At 39.9% G+C, this 14,758-nt stretch overlaps 2 protein-coding genes across 6 annotated transcripts; one reads left to right on the top strand and one right to left on the bottom strand.

Annotated features, from left to right (window-relative positions):
- Positions 1-829: 829 nt before the first annotated feature.
- LOC104423559 (toll/interleukin-1 receptor-like protein) lies at positions 830-2,371 on the bottom strand. 2 transcript variants are annotated; one of them, XM_039303092.1, is made up of 2 exons: positions 1,392-2,371; positions 830-1,288 (listed from the first exon to the last, which is right to left on the bottom strand). In XM_039303092.1, exons 1-2 carry the CDS (start codon positions 2,072-2,074, stop codon positions 1,168-1,170), a joined length of 804 nt encoding a protein of 267 aa, XP_039159026.1. In that variant the 5' UTR covers positions 2,075-2,371; the 3' UTR covers positions 830-1,167. The 2 variants fall into 2 exon arrangements, with proteins under 2 accessions (XP_039159026.1, XP_039159027.1); XM_039303093.1 differs by having other exon boundaries at positions 1,410-2,363.
- A 1,007-nt stretch (positions 2,372-3,378) lies between these two features.
- Positions 3,379-9,021, top strand: LOC104421824 (tRNA-splicing endonuclease subunit Sen2-1). 4 transcript variants are annotated; one of them, XM_039303097.1, is made up of 4 exons: positions 3,379-3,769; positions 4,633-4,821; positions 5,869-6,217; positions 8,018-9,021. In XM_039303097.1, exon 4 carries the CDS (start codon positions 8,069-8,071, stop codon positions 8,795-8,797), a length of 729 nt encoding a protein of 242 aa, XP_039159031.1. In that variant the 5' UTR covers positions 3,379-3,769; positions 4,633-4,821; positions 5,869-6,217; positions 8,018-8,068; the 3' UTR covers positions 8,798-9,021. The 4 variants fall into 4 exon arrangements, with proteins under 4 accessions (XP_039159031.1, XP_039159030.1, XP_039159032.1 ...); XM_039303098.1 differs by lacking the exon at positions 3,379-3,769 and adding an exon at positions 3,781-4,537; XM_039303096.1 differs by lacking the exon at positions 4,633-4,821 and having other exon boundaries at positions 5,797-6,217.
- The last annotated feature ends 5,737 nt before the right edge of the window (positions 9,022-14,758 follow it).

A 14,758-nucleotide genomic window follows, 5' to 3' on the forward strand; every position in this document is an offset into this window, starting at 1 on the left:
GCTAAGATCTGCGACCCCAAATGCGAACTGAGGTTGTGATCGTATCGCTCAGACCGGTCCATGCATAAAACAACTCAGCATCGCATCATTACCACCACCAATTCACCCTCTCACCAGCAAAGCAAGGAGAGAGGGCTTACGCGTGGACGAGAGACGCGAAGCGAAGCACCAGTCCGCACACTGTCCAGTATTCACAGAGCAAGCTCGAGCAAGCAAAATGGAGAGATATCGACATCACGAATTTTCAAACATATGCATAGGGTTTTCATGAAAAAAAAAAAATTCCATGGAAGGTTAAGGCTGAAGCGATCGTTGGATTTGCTTAATTTATACTGTGTATTGAATGCTGCTTATACTATTCAATTATCAAGTCAAAGTACTTAGCAACTGCATGTTGCATAGTTCTTACCTTTATCAGTATTACAAAGCAAACCTACTCCTAACATTCCTCTTCTAAATTTCAGAGAGGAAATTCTTGGAAGCTGAAATTCTGCGATTGAGTCCTCCATTTATCAAGATAAATAGACGAATTTTTTATCAAGTTCCCAAGAAAATTGTTAAATTAAAAACGAGATGGATAACTTTAGAGTCTCCAGTCTTCTTTAACTGTGAAGCTGATATGAGCTATATTCACAATCTACATAAACTGCATCAATGCAGATAGCTGCTTCAAAATTCGAACAACTACAGAAAAGGAAAGCCTAATATCGAGGCATTGCCAGATTCATATGAAGAAAATACTTTAGTTTTCTGAAGAATGCGCAATGAGTTATGCAGAGTCAATTTGTGCAAGAAGGCTGCGGTCAACAGGAAAAAGAATACAACAGGAGATCAACTTAGTGCACTAAATTGATTAGCAAGAACTTACATACTACTAGGTGTTTTCCGGTCTTCATACATTCTAATCAATACAAGCACTCTCTCTAAGAGACCAACTCTCCAACTTGTGGTTCAACAAAACTACTAATACCCCTCTAAACTTGACCCCATCATGCAATGTCACCTGGAGATTTTTCGACCAGCTGAACCACTAAAGGACTGATTGAATGAGAACATCTGAATTTGAATCTTCTCCTAGGAATCCTATTTTCACCATCCTTCCTCCATTAATTTACTGCTAAGACAAGCATTCATGTATTGGCGTTGAATCATTCACCATCTCATAATCTAATCTGCATGCCCATGATCATCAATTCTGACCAAGTGCTCAGGTACATCAAGTTGAAAGTGATGCCGCAACCGTCTCAAAACACCTTGAACAACTACTTCTATCAGTTCCCCATCAGACCTGTCAAAAAACACAAGAAAGAAGGATATTCAAGGATGTATACCGACGATTTTATTCCGGTTGTTGTGTGGAGATCTTGTGAACGAAAGTAAACAAGGCATACGTTGAAGTGAGTTTGTACCCGGTATAATGATAATGCGATTCTTTGAGGTTGCAGACATTTTTGAGCACTCGCAGGTGTTCCATTAAGGCCTCCCCGCCACGAAGAACCTTCTCACATGAATGGTAGGCATCCCTGAAATTCCCCAAATTCAGTTCCTTTAGGCGTCGCACGATGGAGGGATCCACTTTGTAGAAAATGGGCAGGATTATGTGTCCCATGCTTTCCTTGCACTCCATCATTTTTGCAAGCTCGTGAAGACACCACTTGCTGACACAGTAACTTCGAGAGATGACCGTAATATAGATTGTAGACCCTGTGATCGCGCTGAGAAGCTGTGAGCTGAACTCCTCACCAATGGGAAGGTCGGTGTCGTCTTTGAAAACAGAAACTCCGGCATCCACGAGGTTGGTGTAAAGTTGATAGGTAAAGCCCTGACGAGTATCGGCACCTCTAAAGTTCAAGAATACATTGTATCGGGCAATTTGAGGACTTTTCGGTAAATCTGGTTGTAAGCATCCCAGGATAGTTTGGACCACTATCTTAACTAGCTCTTCTTCACGCCTATCAAACCACAATCCGTGAAAAGGATGGCAAATTTCGTACAAGATCAGGATCGAATGAGATGAAATGAAGACAAATAAGTGAAACAACCATTGAAGAAAAGAGTGGATGGACACTTTCATTTATTTGAATAAGAAGTATGAATTAACAGTGTATTTGATAGAGGAGATTAGAAAGGAAAAGAAAAGATTCAAACGATTATAAGAGAAAAAAAGGATAAAGGAATGAAGGAATTAACTTTTAATGTTGTTTGGATGCTAGATAGAGAAATGAATGAAAAATAACGCAGTAGGACTATTATATAATCCCTCTGAATTCTCCATAATTGAACGGATATGGAGGAATTTTAAATATGCATAAAGTCGGCTACACCATGTCCATCTTGATCCTTTTTTGTCTTTTTTCTCGTCTCTTTCATTTTTATCCAAACAAGAGAGCCCCTTTGAAACCCTCTCCACCCTCTCAATCTTCTCTACCAAACATGATGAAAAGGGAAAGAGAGACAAAATCGGGAAAGAAATTAATTGAATAGAGGCTAAAAAGATTAGGGTTCATATTCCCACCCACATAATGGTACAAGGGTCCCATTCACCGGTGAGTGGACGGAGGTCGAAGGGTCACCCCAGTAGGTGTTATAGGGCAGCACCCCAAAGCCGCCATAAGACTTTTATAGTTTAAAATAATATTTTATTAGTAGTTTGGACTTTAATTTATGAATAGCTACTATTAAGTATGTATAATTTCTTTTTCTTGTAATTGACGATGTAACAAAGAAATACAAAATGATAATTATAACAGAATTCTCTGTTAGATATGACGTTAATTTAAGGTTGAATCAAGATAAAATCTTGTATTTCAAATTTCCTTTCTCACTTTTTAATTTACATTCCCTTGTAGTTATGCACTGAATCTTGATAATTTTAAATCCCAGACCATCTTGTTTGATTACCAAAATATATGTTCGAGAGCTAAGAAAAGATATGCTTCCATTTTCATTCTTGCCAACCAAACAGTACTTCCCAAACATCATTGGAGAAAGAAAGTAGATGAGATTCAAGTGGAGATGAGGTCGGTACCTATCAGTGACCTTCCATCCATGTAACATGCTCACTTTTTTAAGTGCTCTCTGCACTCCCTCTGTGTCCTGTGTCCTGTGCCGGAGGTGTCAAAATGGGTGTACAACCCATTCATGAACCCATATGTATTTAAGAAGGCCGGATCAAGCCTTATTTTCCAAAACATCCGTAATGAATTTTAAAAATAATTTTAAAAATAAAGAGACCGAAGTATATTAGTATTGAATGGATCTTCAACCCATTAAAGAAAAAAAAAAAAAAAATATTTAAAAAATGAAATGAAGGAAAATGATATTACAGGGACACGGATGCCACGATTACTCTCCCAGTCTCCCTCTTCGTTTCCACACCTTTGACCTCTAGAGAGAGAAACGAGAGAGAAACGAGAGAGAGAGAGCTTCTTCCATCGCACTGATCGAGAGACCCCTCCCGGTTTCTCTTCGTTTTCTCGCTTAACCTCCATCTTCTTCTCCTCCTTCTCCTTCCGCCTTCGGCCGCCGTCGCCGTCGTCTTCGCCGTCCGCGGAAAGTAGAGGGAGCGGCGGGTAGAAAGAGAGAGATTTTTCCGGAAAGGGGGCGATCGAATTCGCACGCGGAAAGCCATTGCGCATTGGTTGGGCGGATCGGCGGGTCTAAGCGGCCCTCGACCATTCGCCCCCACTTGCTCTGTCGCCGTTCCCCGGACTTTTAGATCTCCGTCGCTGTCGTCCGGCGCGGTTCGGCCGCAAAACTAAGCTCTGCTGTGAGTTGCTCTCCTTCTCTCTATCCTCCCCCCTTCCCCCTCCTTTCTTTTGGGTTCACGTTCTGGTCTCGTGTCGTCGCGAAATTCGAGCGATCGGCGTCCTTGGAGCGGTCGTTTTCCTGGTCTTTGTCTAGGTGCTGATCTTACGGGTGGTCTGGTTGCTGAATTTTTTTGGTGGGCCGCTGCCGAATTGCTGTGGCTCGAGGGTTAGAATGTGGACGGTTGGATTTGACCCGATCAGTTGTAGATGGGTTTCGGTTGGGTGTTTCGTTAACTCTTATGATGTGAGTCTCTCTGTTTCATGGAGGCCTTTCGTGGGTTCTCTTCGTTTGAGCTGCAGTAGTTATTGGTTATGGGTTGTGTCGTGCAAGTGAAGAAGGCAATGAGGGAAAGAGGAATAAAAAAGGTCCCTGCGTGTAGTTGGGTTGAGATTAAACATAGAACTAATGTCTTTCTGGCGAATGATAATTTGCATCCCCAAATAAAGGAGATCAGGAGAAAAATTGACACATTGGCAGAAGAGATGGAGAAAGAAGGATACAAACCTGACACAAGTTGTGCCCTTCACAATGTTGATGAGGAAGTTAAGATTGAATCTCTTAAATATCATAGTGAAAGATTAGCAATTGCATTTGCACTTATTAGCACACCTAAGGGATCACCTATCCTCATAATGAAGAATTTGAGAGCCTCTACAGACTGTCATGCTGCAATCAAGGTGATATCAAGGATTGTTCAAAGGGAAATTACAGTTCGAGATTCAAACAGGTTTCATCACTTTAGAGATGGAATTTGTTCTTGTGGTGATTATTATTATTTTTTTTTTTTGGTAAAGTAAGAAATCTTGTGGTGATTATTGGTAGGTTTTGCATGGAAAATTCACTGCAATGGATGACAAGGTCACAAAAACGAGTTCTTGGGTTTAGTCGGGGCTAGATGACTGTAATCCAGTGTTGCTTAAGATCGAGCAGCTGATTTGAGTCGATCAATAGAAGCTACTATTCTGGAGTTTATGATGACAATTACTGCACTAGAGGCCACAAATTCTAAAGGTATGGGGATTCATAAGAATATATCTTGTAAATTAACATAGAAAATAGCAATTATGTCTATATGATTCATATTGTTTTTACCTATTAAGGAGAATGTTTATTTAGTCTGTTGGTTGTTTAAATAGGGGTGGGTGAAAGGTACAAGATATTTCAGTGGGATAATCCTTCTTTAACAGTTCATGATTCGTGATTTGAAATCTGCCTTTTCCTTTCCGTAAAGTACAGATACTTCGGTTGGGATTGTTTTGCCTGAATTATGAGCAAGAACAGTTAGTTTATCTCGTATGATCCACTTGCAAGGTGTGATTATTTTTCATTTTGATTACCTTGGCAGAAACCTTTCTCAATTGGTTAAACAATGAATGGGTCTCAGACAAATTCAGGATTATAACCACCATTTGACAATTATATTTTATCGGCTCTCCTACTGGTATTTTAGTAATATAATCTTTAAAAAAAAAAAACATAAGAATAAGTTTTCCTAAATTTCATTAAATATGAAAATATTTTATTAGTATGGGTTGGATCGACTATGAGTTGAAAAATTTACATTAGGTATAAATTGGTTTTAATGGGTCAATTTGGGTCGAACCATTAATGACCCGACCCATCTGTTTAACAGCTCTAGTTCTTGGATGTGAATTTCTTATTATATGTGGAATTGTCCATTTTGAAGGCAGGTAGAGCGCTGTTGACACTCGAATTTTTGTCAACCTTTTAGTTATCTATTCATTATACAAAAATATAAAAAATAAATAAATAAAAATATAAAAAAAAATGAAATGAATTAAAAAATTGAATGAAAATGATATAAAAAAATGAAATGAAGTCGAGCGGGACGGCATTTCCGGCCCACTTAGCAAAATTTTTGCCCCCTAAGCCCCTCCCTTAATTGGTCCAGCCCATTTTTAATTCCTTGAGCCCATCTTTTGCTTTTTCTCTTAGCCCATCCCTTATGTTTTCATGGCCCGATAGAACTAAGCAAAAGCCCAGGCCCCATTCTCTCTCCTTCTCTCACACGGCTGCTCACGTCTGTGAGCTTGCCAGTGAGGGAACCGCGACTGACGAGGGTGAATCCGAGAGAGCCTCGCTGGTTTGGAGGCGCTGGAAACGAGGAAGTCGTCGGCCACGGCAGAGCTCGACTGAAGAGAAAACCGGAGAAACGAAAGAAGGAAAGAGAGAAAGAACGAAGGAAAAAAGATGGAGAGCCGTCGGCCATGGCAAAGCTCGGCTGAAGAGAGAAACCAGGATTTGTGTCCACCCACCTTCGAACCAAGATATGAGGAGAGTGAAGCCGTCTGAAGTGGATTCGTGAGTTTTCCTTTCAGTCGAAGGGAGTCCTCGGGATTTCATTGATCTCGATCAGTTGAAGTTCAAAATATCCAGTCTCGCTGAGGTAAGAACACGTCCTCTATTTCGGTCCTACACATGACCTGTTTGATGTTTTGTCTAGATGTCTTCAATGTTGATTGTTTCCTGTTACTGGTCAATCCGTGAGCATTTTAGTATGAGTCTTGGGTTGTTAAATGATGCAGGCCAATCCGTGAGCATTTTAGAATGAGTCTCGGGTTGTTAAATGATGCAGGCGTTTTTATAATCCAATCTCAGTTTTCGCTAATCAGCGTTAGATTTTGATTATCCCTCTGCTTCAACTTATGATAATCTGAACAATAGAAGTTAGTCTCTGTTATAGATCATTTTTTGCGCGTCTGAACACTTCATGGAATTGATTGTTTGGTCATGACCTCCTGCCTTATTCTCAATCACTTTTGGAGCACAACCTAAACCTGTGTGACATGGATTGGATGTTGTACTTGATAATTTTTGCAAGTATATATTCAAAAGTTGGTTCCTCTCACTGTCGCAAACTTTCTTATTCATTTGCATTGGCTTCTGTGATGTGTTTATCATGTATGTTGACAATTGGATTTGATATGCTGATGACTTTGATCTGGTGATGGTCAGAGGTGATTAATATTGAGGTAAAAATGTATATATGCTGTTCTCTGCTTAAGATTTATGTAGGTGATCCGTATATCAAATTCATATGTGCTGATCTTGGGTAGATTCGAAATGCTCATATGCTGTTTCTTTTATCTTGACACATTCAGCTACAGTGGCTTTCAAGGAACATTATTTATAGTTGAGAGAATTCTGTTTTGAATGTTCGATAGATTCTTGATAAGTAACTTTGTATGTTTTGTTACTTGAATAGAGATGGATAAAGATTTGGCCAAGAATTAAAGGAATAAAAGGGAAGTTTGAGTAAACTGGAAATGAGAATGAAGGAGTTTTGTCAAAACAAGTTGAATCTTGTCAAAACATGCTGGAATCTTGCTGAATTTTGTTGAAAAACATGTTGGAATTGAACCGGATGCACGCTGACCGTGATTGTACTCCTCACTCCAATGAAGGTCTTGTTCTACTTTGTCCTTAGTTTGATAACACGAGTTCATGTATATTGGTGTGATGACATTACATCAATTTCATGTCAATTCTTTACAAAAAAATTGGAAATTTTGATCTTGGCTAATCTGTAATAATTCTGAATGTTACTGGATGGTACTAATTGGATATGATTTTGGGAGTCAGACTTGGTTTTGCTCTTGCATGATTAGCTTATTCCATAGTAGGCTCTGATCTTTTCTCACTGAGTTTGCTAGATTTTCATCCATTCTTGATGTACGCTCACCACCTGTTTGCCGCTATGCCCTTTAGACATAGAAATGAAATAAATCACGTTTTTCATTTAATCGAATGTCCAAATGTCACACGGGGTATGGGTAGGGAGAGCCTGAGTCAATAAAAGGTAGTTGGCTTGAAGTTGGCAATACCTCTAAACCTAATTTCCTCCTCTTGTTGGGGGGTTAGGTCGTGACAAGCACTAGAGCTTAACAATCTGCTTCAATCCAATTGATCCTGCCATAACCCCTAAGATTATCCACTGATTCATTAAGCATCACTTAAGAATCAACATTAATGTAGGGCTGTCAATTTTATATCAAATCATTTTATTTTGGTTGTTATCAAAATTGTTTTCATATTGTAGTTTTTTGGGTGTGATGTGCTGAAATTAATTGCTTTGACTTTCTTCTTACTTATTATTGCATGAGGGATAAGAATTTTTTTAGACATTGGTGTTATTAGCTGATGCATTTATACACTAATACTTGTTCTGCTAATTAATTTTCACTAGTCTTCCACCCTTACCTCCCGGCGCACCTGCACTTTGGGGTAGTCTTTGTTGATGGGGCCGAGATGGAAGGGAAAGGGTGCAGAGGTCAGAGCACAAGCTGATCCAATGTCCGAGATTGTATCGCGGCTCAGGTCATCTTTAATTGAGTCAAATGCTCATGGTTTGCTCTCAGGTTGCTCTGTTCTTCTTGCTGTAGAGGCAGTTCAAAGTGATCTTCTAAATCGGGCATGTTTTGGCCGACCGGTAGTCACAGCCGAGAAGGACAGGCAATGGTTTCAATTGAGTATGGAGGAAGCCTTTTATCTTTGCTATACCCTGAAATGCCTTAGGATTCACGGTGGAGATAACTGTCAAAAAACCGATGAAGAGTTATGGGAATACATGACGGACAAGAAATCTACGTTCCCCGAATTTTTCAAAGCTTATGCTCATCTTCGGACTAAAAATTGGGTGGTGAGGTCGGGATCGCAGTATGGCGTGGAATATGTTGCGTACCGGCACCATCCGTCTCTTGTCCATTCTGAATATGCCGTGGTCATTTTGACAGATGGGGACAGTGGCGAGAATGGGCGATTGAGGGTATGGTCGGATGTTCATTGCACAGTCCGTCTTTGCGGGAGCGTAGCGAAAGCGCTCTTGGTGCTTAACATCAGCAAGTGCGGTCATGGCGATGCATCTCCTTCATGCGTGACTCTCTACTCCGTGGAAGAGCGAGTCGTGGCAAGATGGAGTCCGAAAGATTGCCGCGAAGATCATTCGAACGCGGTTACTGGCGATTGACCCAGCAGAGAATTTCGTTGTTTTCCTTTTTTGTCCTTTTTGTTTCTTGTTTTCTGGGATATGATATGAAGTCAATGGCAAAAACCACCCGAATCAATTTGTGATTATAAAGGAAGACAAATATTAACTTAGGAAATATAATCTAGTCCGATTTGATATTCAAAGCCTAAGTGAAGATCTAGTGCGAATTATCTTCTTCAAAACCAGATGTACTCCTTGATTGATGTTCGCCGATTACGTTCAAAGTAATCTAATTGTAGATTTGTCTACTGTATTCTGATGATGTTGAGCTTCCTCTGCCTTTTATATGTCCTCCCCTTTCTTTAATGAATGTTTCGGTATGCATCCTAAACTTCCATCGACTGTGGACTTGAACTTCCTTTCACGTCTCGAGTCTATCAATGTTTTGCTACGTGTTATAATTTCCATTTACACTCCGTCCACTAGAACCTCACAATCGTTCAGACATCCATGTATGGTTTTGCGGGCGACCTTTATGATCAACATGCTTATTTACAATGAAAAGTGGAAGGTGTTTAAAACTTGTTGATGGTAATGTTGTTTTTTCTCCGATAGTTACAGAATAAACATGGATGAAAAAGTATTTGAAACAAAGTAATGAAGGATGACAAATTGTTGTTTCAATTACGTTAAAAAATGAACTGAAATTATTGTCAAATTAGATAATTTGATATAAATTAAATTTAGAAAACATCCTAGATATTTATGGTATATGATAACTCACCTCGGCAGGAAAGAGGAAAAGATTAGATTTTCCAAGATCCACGATCAAAATTGAACAAAAAAATCTAAAATATGTTTGAATGGAATTACTTTATCAAAATTGAAAAATGAAAAATTTCCTTTAATTTTTTTTAGGGGTCGGAAAAGATAACTAAATTGTAGTTTCTTCATTAAAAAACAACACGGACCTCAGAAACAATGAGGTCCCATAAAGTACTAGGGGATCAATAAGTCAGTCTCTAGGAGCGAGATGGTAGTCGCATCTATGATCTTGGCAACCCCATCCGTAGCTTGATTTGCATCTCTCAAACGGTGGTCTAGACCCAAACTTTTGAAATGGGCCATTAAGGCCGCGTTTGTTTTGATTTCTTTTTCTGTTTTTAAACACTTTAAGAAACGAAACGCGTTTGTTCGCGTTTTCGTTCCAAAATTATTTTTTTGTTCCCGGAAACACATTTGGAAGAAATAAGAAACAAAAAAAAAAAAGTTGTTTTCTTGTTTCTAAAACAAAATTTAGGAACACTTTCCATTTTCTTCTCTCTTTTTTCTTCTTTTTTCTTCTTCTTTTTCTTTCTTTTTTTTTGGCCTGTCGGCGGCCTCGGCCGGGGCCGGGACCGGCCGTCGAGGGCCGGTGACCTCGCCAGTGTCGCCGGCCCCCGGCGAGGCCAAGCGTCGCCGCCCCCGGCGAAGCTTGGCCTCGCCTTGGTTGGGCAAGCTCGATCTCACCCAAATCTGGCGAGGCCGAGCTCGCCCGGTGGCGGCGAGGCTCGGCCTCACCAGAGCCACCGCCCGGTCGGCGTCTCTTGGCAAGTGGCCCGGCGACACCGAGCCTCGCCGGTCGGCCGGGCGAGTTCGGCCTCGCCGGGGCCGTCGAGCCTCGCCATGGGCGGGCGAGGTCAGGCCCCCTCGTCGGCCGATCATCGACCATGGCGAGGCTTAACCGCCAAAAAGAAAAAAAGGAAAAAGGAAAAAGAAAAAAGAAAATAAAGAAAAATAAGAAAGAAAATAGAAAAATAAAATAAAAATATTTAAAAATAAAAGAAATAAAAAAATTATACAAATTTATCAAATGTGTTTTCATTTTTTTATTCGGAATAAGTTTCTTACCAAATGCGTTTTTTTTATTCAAAATTATTTCTCCAAACATAAATATTTTTTTCTATTTTTGTTCTCGTAATAATTTTTAAATAGAAATGTTACCAAACGCGCCCTAATTCGCAGGCCGGCAAAGCTGGTTCTTGGCCTGTCACCGCCACCGCCCTTATCAGGTCGCTTCAAGCTATCTGACTTCAACATTTAAGTTGAGAGAAGCGCACGTACCGCCTCGAGGAGCGCGCAGAGGTTTCAATCTTGTCCCCACCGTGGAAGCACAAACCCTCTTCGCAGCTCTTCCGGTTTGATCTCTGCAGTGACGTTGTCTTCTCCTCCTTCTTCCCGCAACATCTGCCATCGCTTGTGCAGAAAACGCGGGAGAGAGCTCACATGGAGGATGGAACCAGGAAACGTCCATGGTCAGATCTGCCGCCGGAGATTCTCTCCATGATAGGGTATTGGCTCCACACTAGCGTGGACGTCCGGTTCCGCAGTCTCTGCTCTTCGTTCCACTCCTCGATCCGCCCGCCTCGCTGCCATGCCCCACGGTTCCCCTTCCGAATCCCTCGCAAGCCGTGGTCGGCCTTCTTCCTCAAAAAGAGCACGGTCTACACCCTCGAGACACCGCGTGGAGCCGCCCTTTCTGGTCGCACGGGGTGGCTGCTGAAGCTCGAGGAGACGGAGCCCCGGCACATGCAGATGCTAAGCCTATCCTCGAGGCGGCAGATCACATCTTTGCCCCGCAAGTTCCCAGAGATGCTCGATTCTCTCCAGTACCGAATCGTCGAAATCTATAGAGAATACACGCCCGGTTATGGAAGGGGGGCCTCGATCAAAAAAGGTGGCTTGATCTATATGAAGTTGGGCTGAAAGCAGTGATGCATCCGGATTGTTGTGTATGGTCTGATCTAGATCAGTGCTTTGTTTATTTCATTAATGAAGAAGGGCAATTAGCTTATTGGAAGTACGGGTATAAGAACGGGAGCCTTGTAGATGATCCACAGGGCGGCCTTTAGACATTGCAGTCTATGAAGGCAAAGTCTGCGCGGTCGACCATTTGGGGTCGGTTTCGCTGGTCAATTCATCCTTCAGACTTCGAAGTATCTCGTCGTCAGTCCCCAACGGCGGCTTGAGGAAGTACTTGGTGGTGTCGAGTGGTGATCTTTATGTGGTGGACAGACACGAGGAAAGCTTCAAGAGGCGGTAATTCAGAGCCTACAGATTGGATCGACAATGTGGGAGATGGGAGGAGGTGAGTAGCTTTGGGCGATTCGGCTTTCTTCATTTGCAAGGACTGGTCGTTCGCAGTCTCGGTGCGGGAGTTCGACGGGTGCAAGGTGGATTGCATCTACTGCGCGGATGGGAGCCGTTCCCTGATTGAAACCTTTGATGTGTACAGCTTGCGGAAGGTACCCTCAAGTCGGAGGGCGACTTCCTAGTGGTCCATTCTTATCTGTTTTACAATTCCTAGAGCGATATGGGAATGGTCCTTCTTATTGTTGGGAAGTATGGAGATGAGACAATGTGGGACAGCTCGGCATGATTAAGACTTATATTTTTAAGGGAAAAAAAAAAAGAGAAGAAAGGATGTTATAAGATTATACTCTCAAATGAATTTAAGAATATACAATTTTATGTCGAGAAATTTTGTGCAATGTGCAATGTTATAATTGAAAGTTTAATTCGTTTAATGTGGTCATTGAACGATTTCTTAATATTGGGTGTGATCATTTTATCTAATCAAACGAGTGAAAAAGTTTACCGCAAGTTCCCAAGCTATTGCTAAATGTGCAATCTAGTTCATAATGTCTCAACTTTCAATAACAAAGTCAAATAAGTCATTTGGTATTATTCACACATTGTAAATTGTCACATTATTGCCTAAAATTTAACCTATGATCTCCAATTCTCCAGGCATAGCAATCATAAAGTAAAATATGACAATATGGAACTATAATAGCATGTAAAAAGATGATAGAAAGAATAGCACATTTTTGTTTATTTAGGAAATAAATTGAAAACAGATGAAATTTGGTTAAATCTTCATAATTTTTTTACACTTATAAAATTTTCAAACTTTGGTGTTTCGCATTTTCTTCATTAAATTTAGTTTAGTTTGTGTGTTTTATTTTTATAAAAACATCATTTTTTTTTTGGATCATTAACTACAGAGCTTCAAAACATACGGGTTTAACTAAATTAAATGAAAAACACCAAACACCAGAGCTTGAACTTTTTATATACTTAAAAATTAGGGACAATATTTAGATTAAAATAAGTATAAATATCTATAGATATATTAATATTGTTTCTAAGTATTTTACGAGAACACTTTGACTTAAAATATGGGATGAAAGGTTCTAGAGGAACTTACCCTATTGGGACCAATTCTCAATTTCTGGAGCTTTGAACTTATCTCTGACACTGACCTGGAATCAACCCTTTTGATTTGCTCTGATTCCAAAGTCTATTTGGGAACTGGCCAATTTCTTTTTTATTTTCAATTTCATTTGGTACTCCTTGAGAGTATTGCTCGAGACTCTAATTATTCAAATTATAAAATGCAAATGCCTTAAAAAAAACCTCTTGCACCTGCTAGAATTGGAAAAATGTAGCTCAACTATCCTTGATCCCTTTTGTGTGGCTGAGCGACCGATCTACAGGAGGCTCGCAAGGTTGGAATGGTTGATTCGCGTTAAGGAAATGTGAATGAGTGGATGAAGCAAAGTAGAGTTAGAAGCAGTAGTGGTAACAACAAAAATACAAAATGCAAGGTGAAACTTAAAAAAGGAGAGAATGAGGGTTTTTCGGTCTGGTTCTACACCCAAAATTGAATCAAATATTTTCAATGAAAAAAGAAAGGTTGTTTAAAACATGTCGAGGGTAATGTCTTTTTTTTTTCCTCCAATATTTTCATCCAATATTAACAGAACAAACATGGATGAAAAAACATATAAAATAAAGTAATGGAAGATGACGAGTAGTTCTGATTACTTTAACATATGAACTGAATTTATTGTTGGGTAAGAAAATTTGATACAAATTGACTTTAGAAAGCATCCCAGATATTTATGGTACAAGATAAAGACTCACCTCGGGACAAACGAGAAAAGATTAGATTTTCCAAGATTCACAATCAAAATCGAATGAAAATAAAGTAATGGAGGATGACAAGTAGTTCCGATTACTTTAAGATATGAACTGAAATTATTGTTAGATAAGATAACCCAATACAAATTTAATTTAGAAAACATCGCAGATATTTATGGTACATGATAAAGACTCACCTCGGGACAAACGAGAAAAGATTAGATTTTCCAAGATTCACGATCAAAATCGAATGAAAATAAAGTAATGGAGGATGACAAGTAGTTCCAATTACTTTAAGATATGAACTGAAATTATTGTTAGATAAGATAACCCAATACAAATTTAATTTAGAAAACATTGCAGATATTTATGGTACATGATAAAGACTCACCTCGGGACAAACGAGAAAAGATTAGATTTTCCAAGATTCACGAATCAAAATCGAATAGAAAAATCTGAAAGATATTTGAATGAAATTCCATTACTAAAACTGGAAAACAAAAATTCCCCTTTCATTTTTTTCTTGGGGTCGAAAAAGATAACTGAACTTCATTACTTGAAGTAGTTTCTTCATTATAAAAAAACACAGACCTTGGAAACAATGAGGTCCCATAAAGTTCTAGGGGATTAGTAAGCCGGTGTCACGGGCCGATCAATTGGAATCATGACCGTGCGGCGACTCAGACTCTTTTGGATCACCTAAGCCAAGCCTTACTTGATCGATTGCACACTCGCTCGCTTTACCCGAATCGTAGAGAGAGAAAGCTTTTAGAGAGAGAAGCTTTGGAAAGAAATGAGCTTTGATATTGGATAGATACAAATGAGGGGGAGGGCACCCATTCTTATACTTGAGGCCCTCTAATTACATCCGTTGATCTAGAATTCGTCCGGCGGATGAGATCACACCACCTCATCTACTGACACTTAATGACAGCTACAAACTACCGACATAAATAAAGCTAGAGATTTCTAGAATGCTGCTTAATTACCGTATGCCGGCCCTTGGAAAGTTCTAGAAGAAGACTCATTGGGAAT

This window comes from Eucalyptus grandis, chromosome 10 (genome assembly GCF_016545825.1).
Source record: "Eucalyptus grandis isolate ANBG69807.140 chromosome 10, ASM1654582v1, whole genome shotgun sequence".
NCBI lineage: Eukaryota > Viridiplantae > Streptophyta > Magnoliopsida > Myrtales > Myrtaceae > Eucalyptus > Eucalyptus grandis.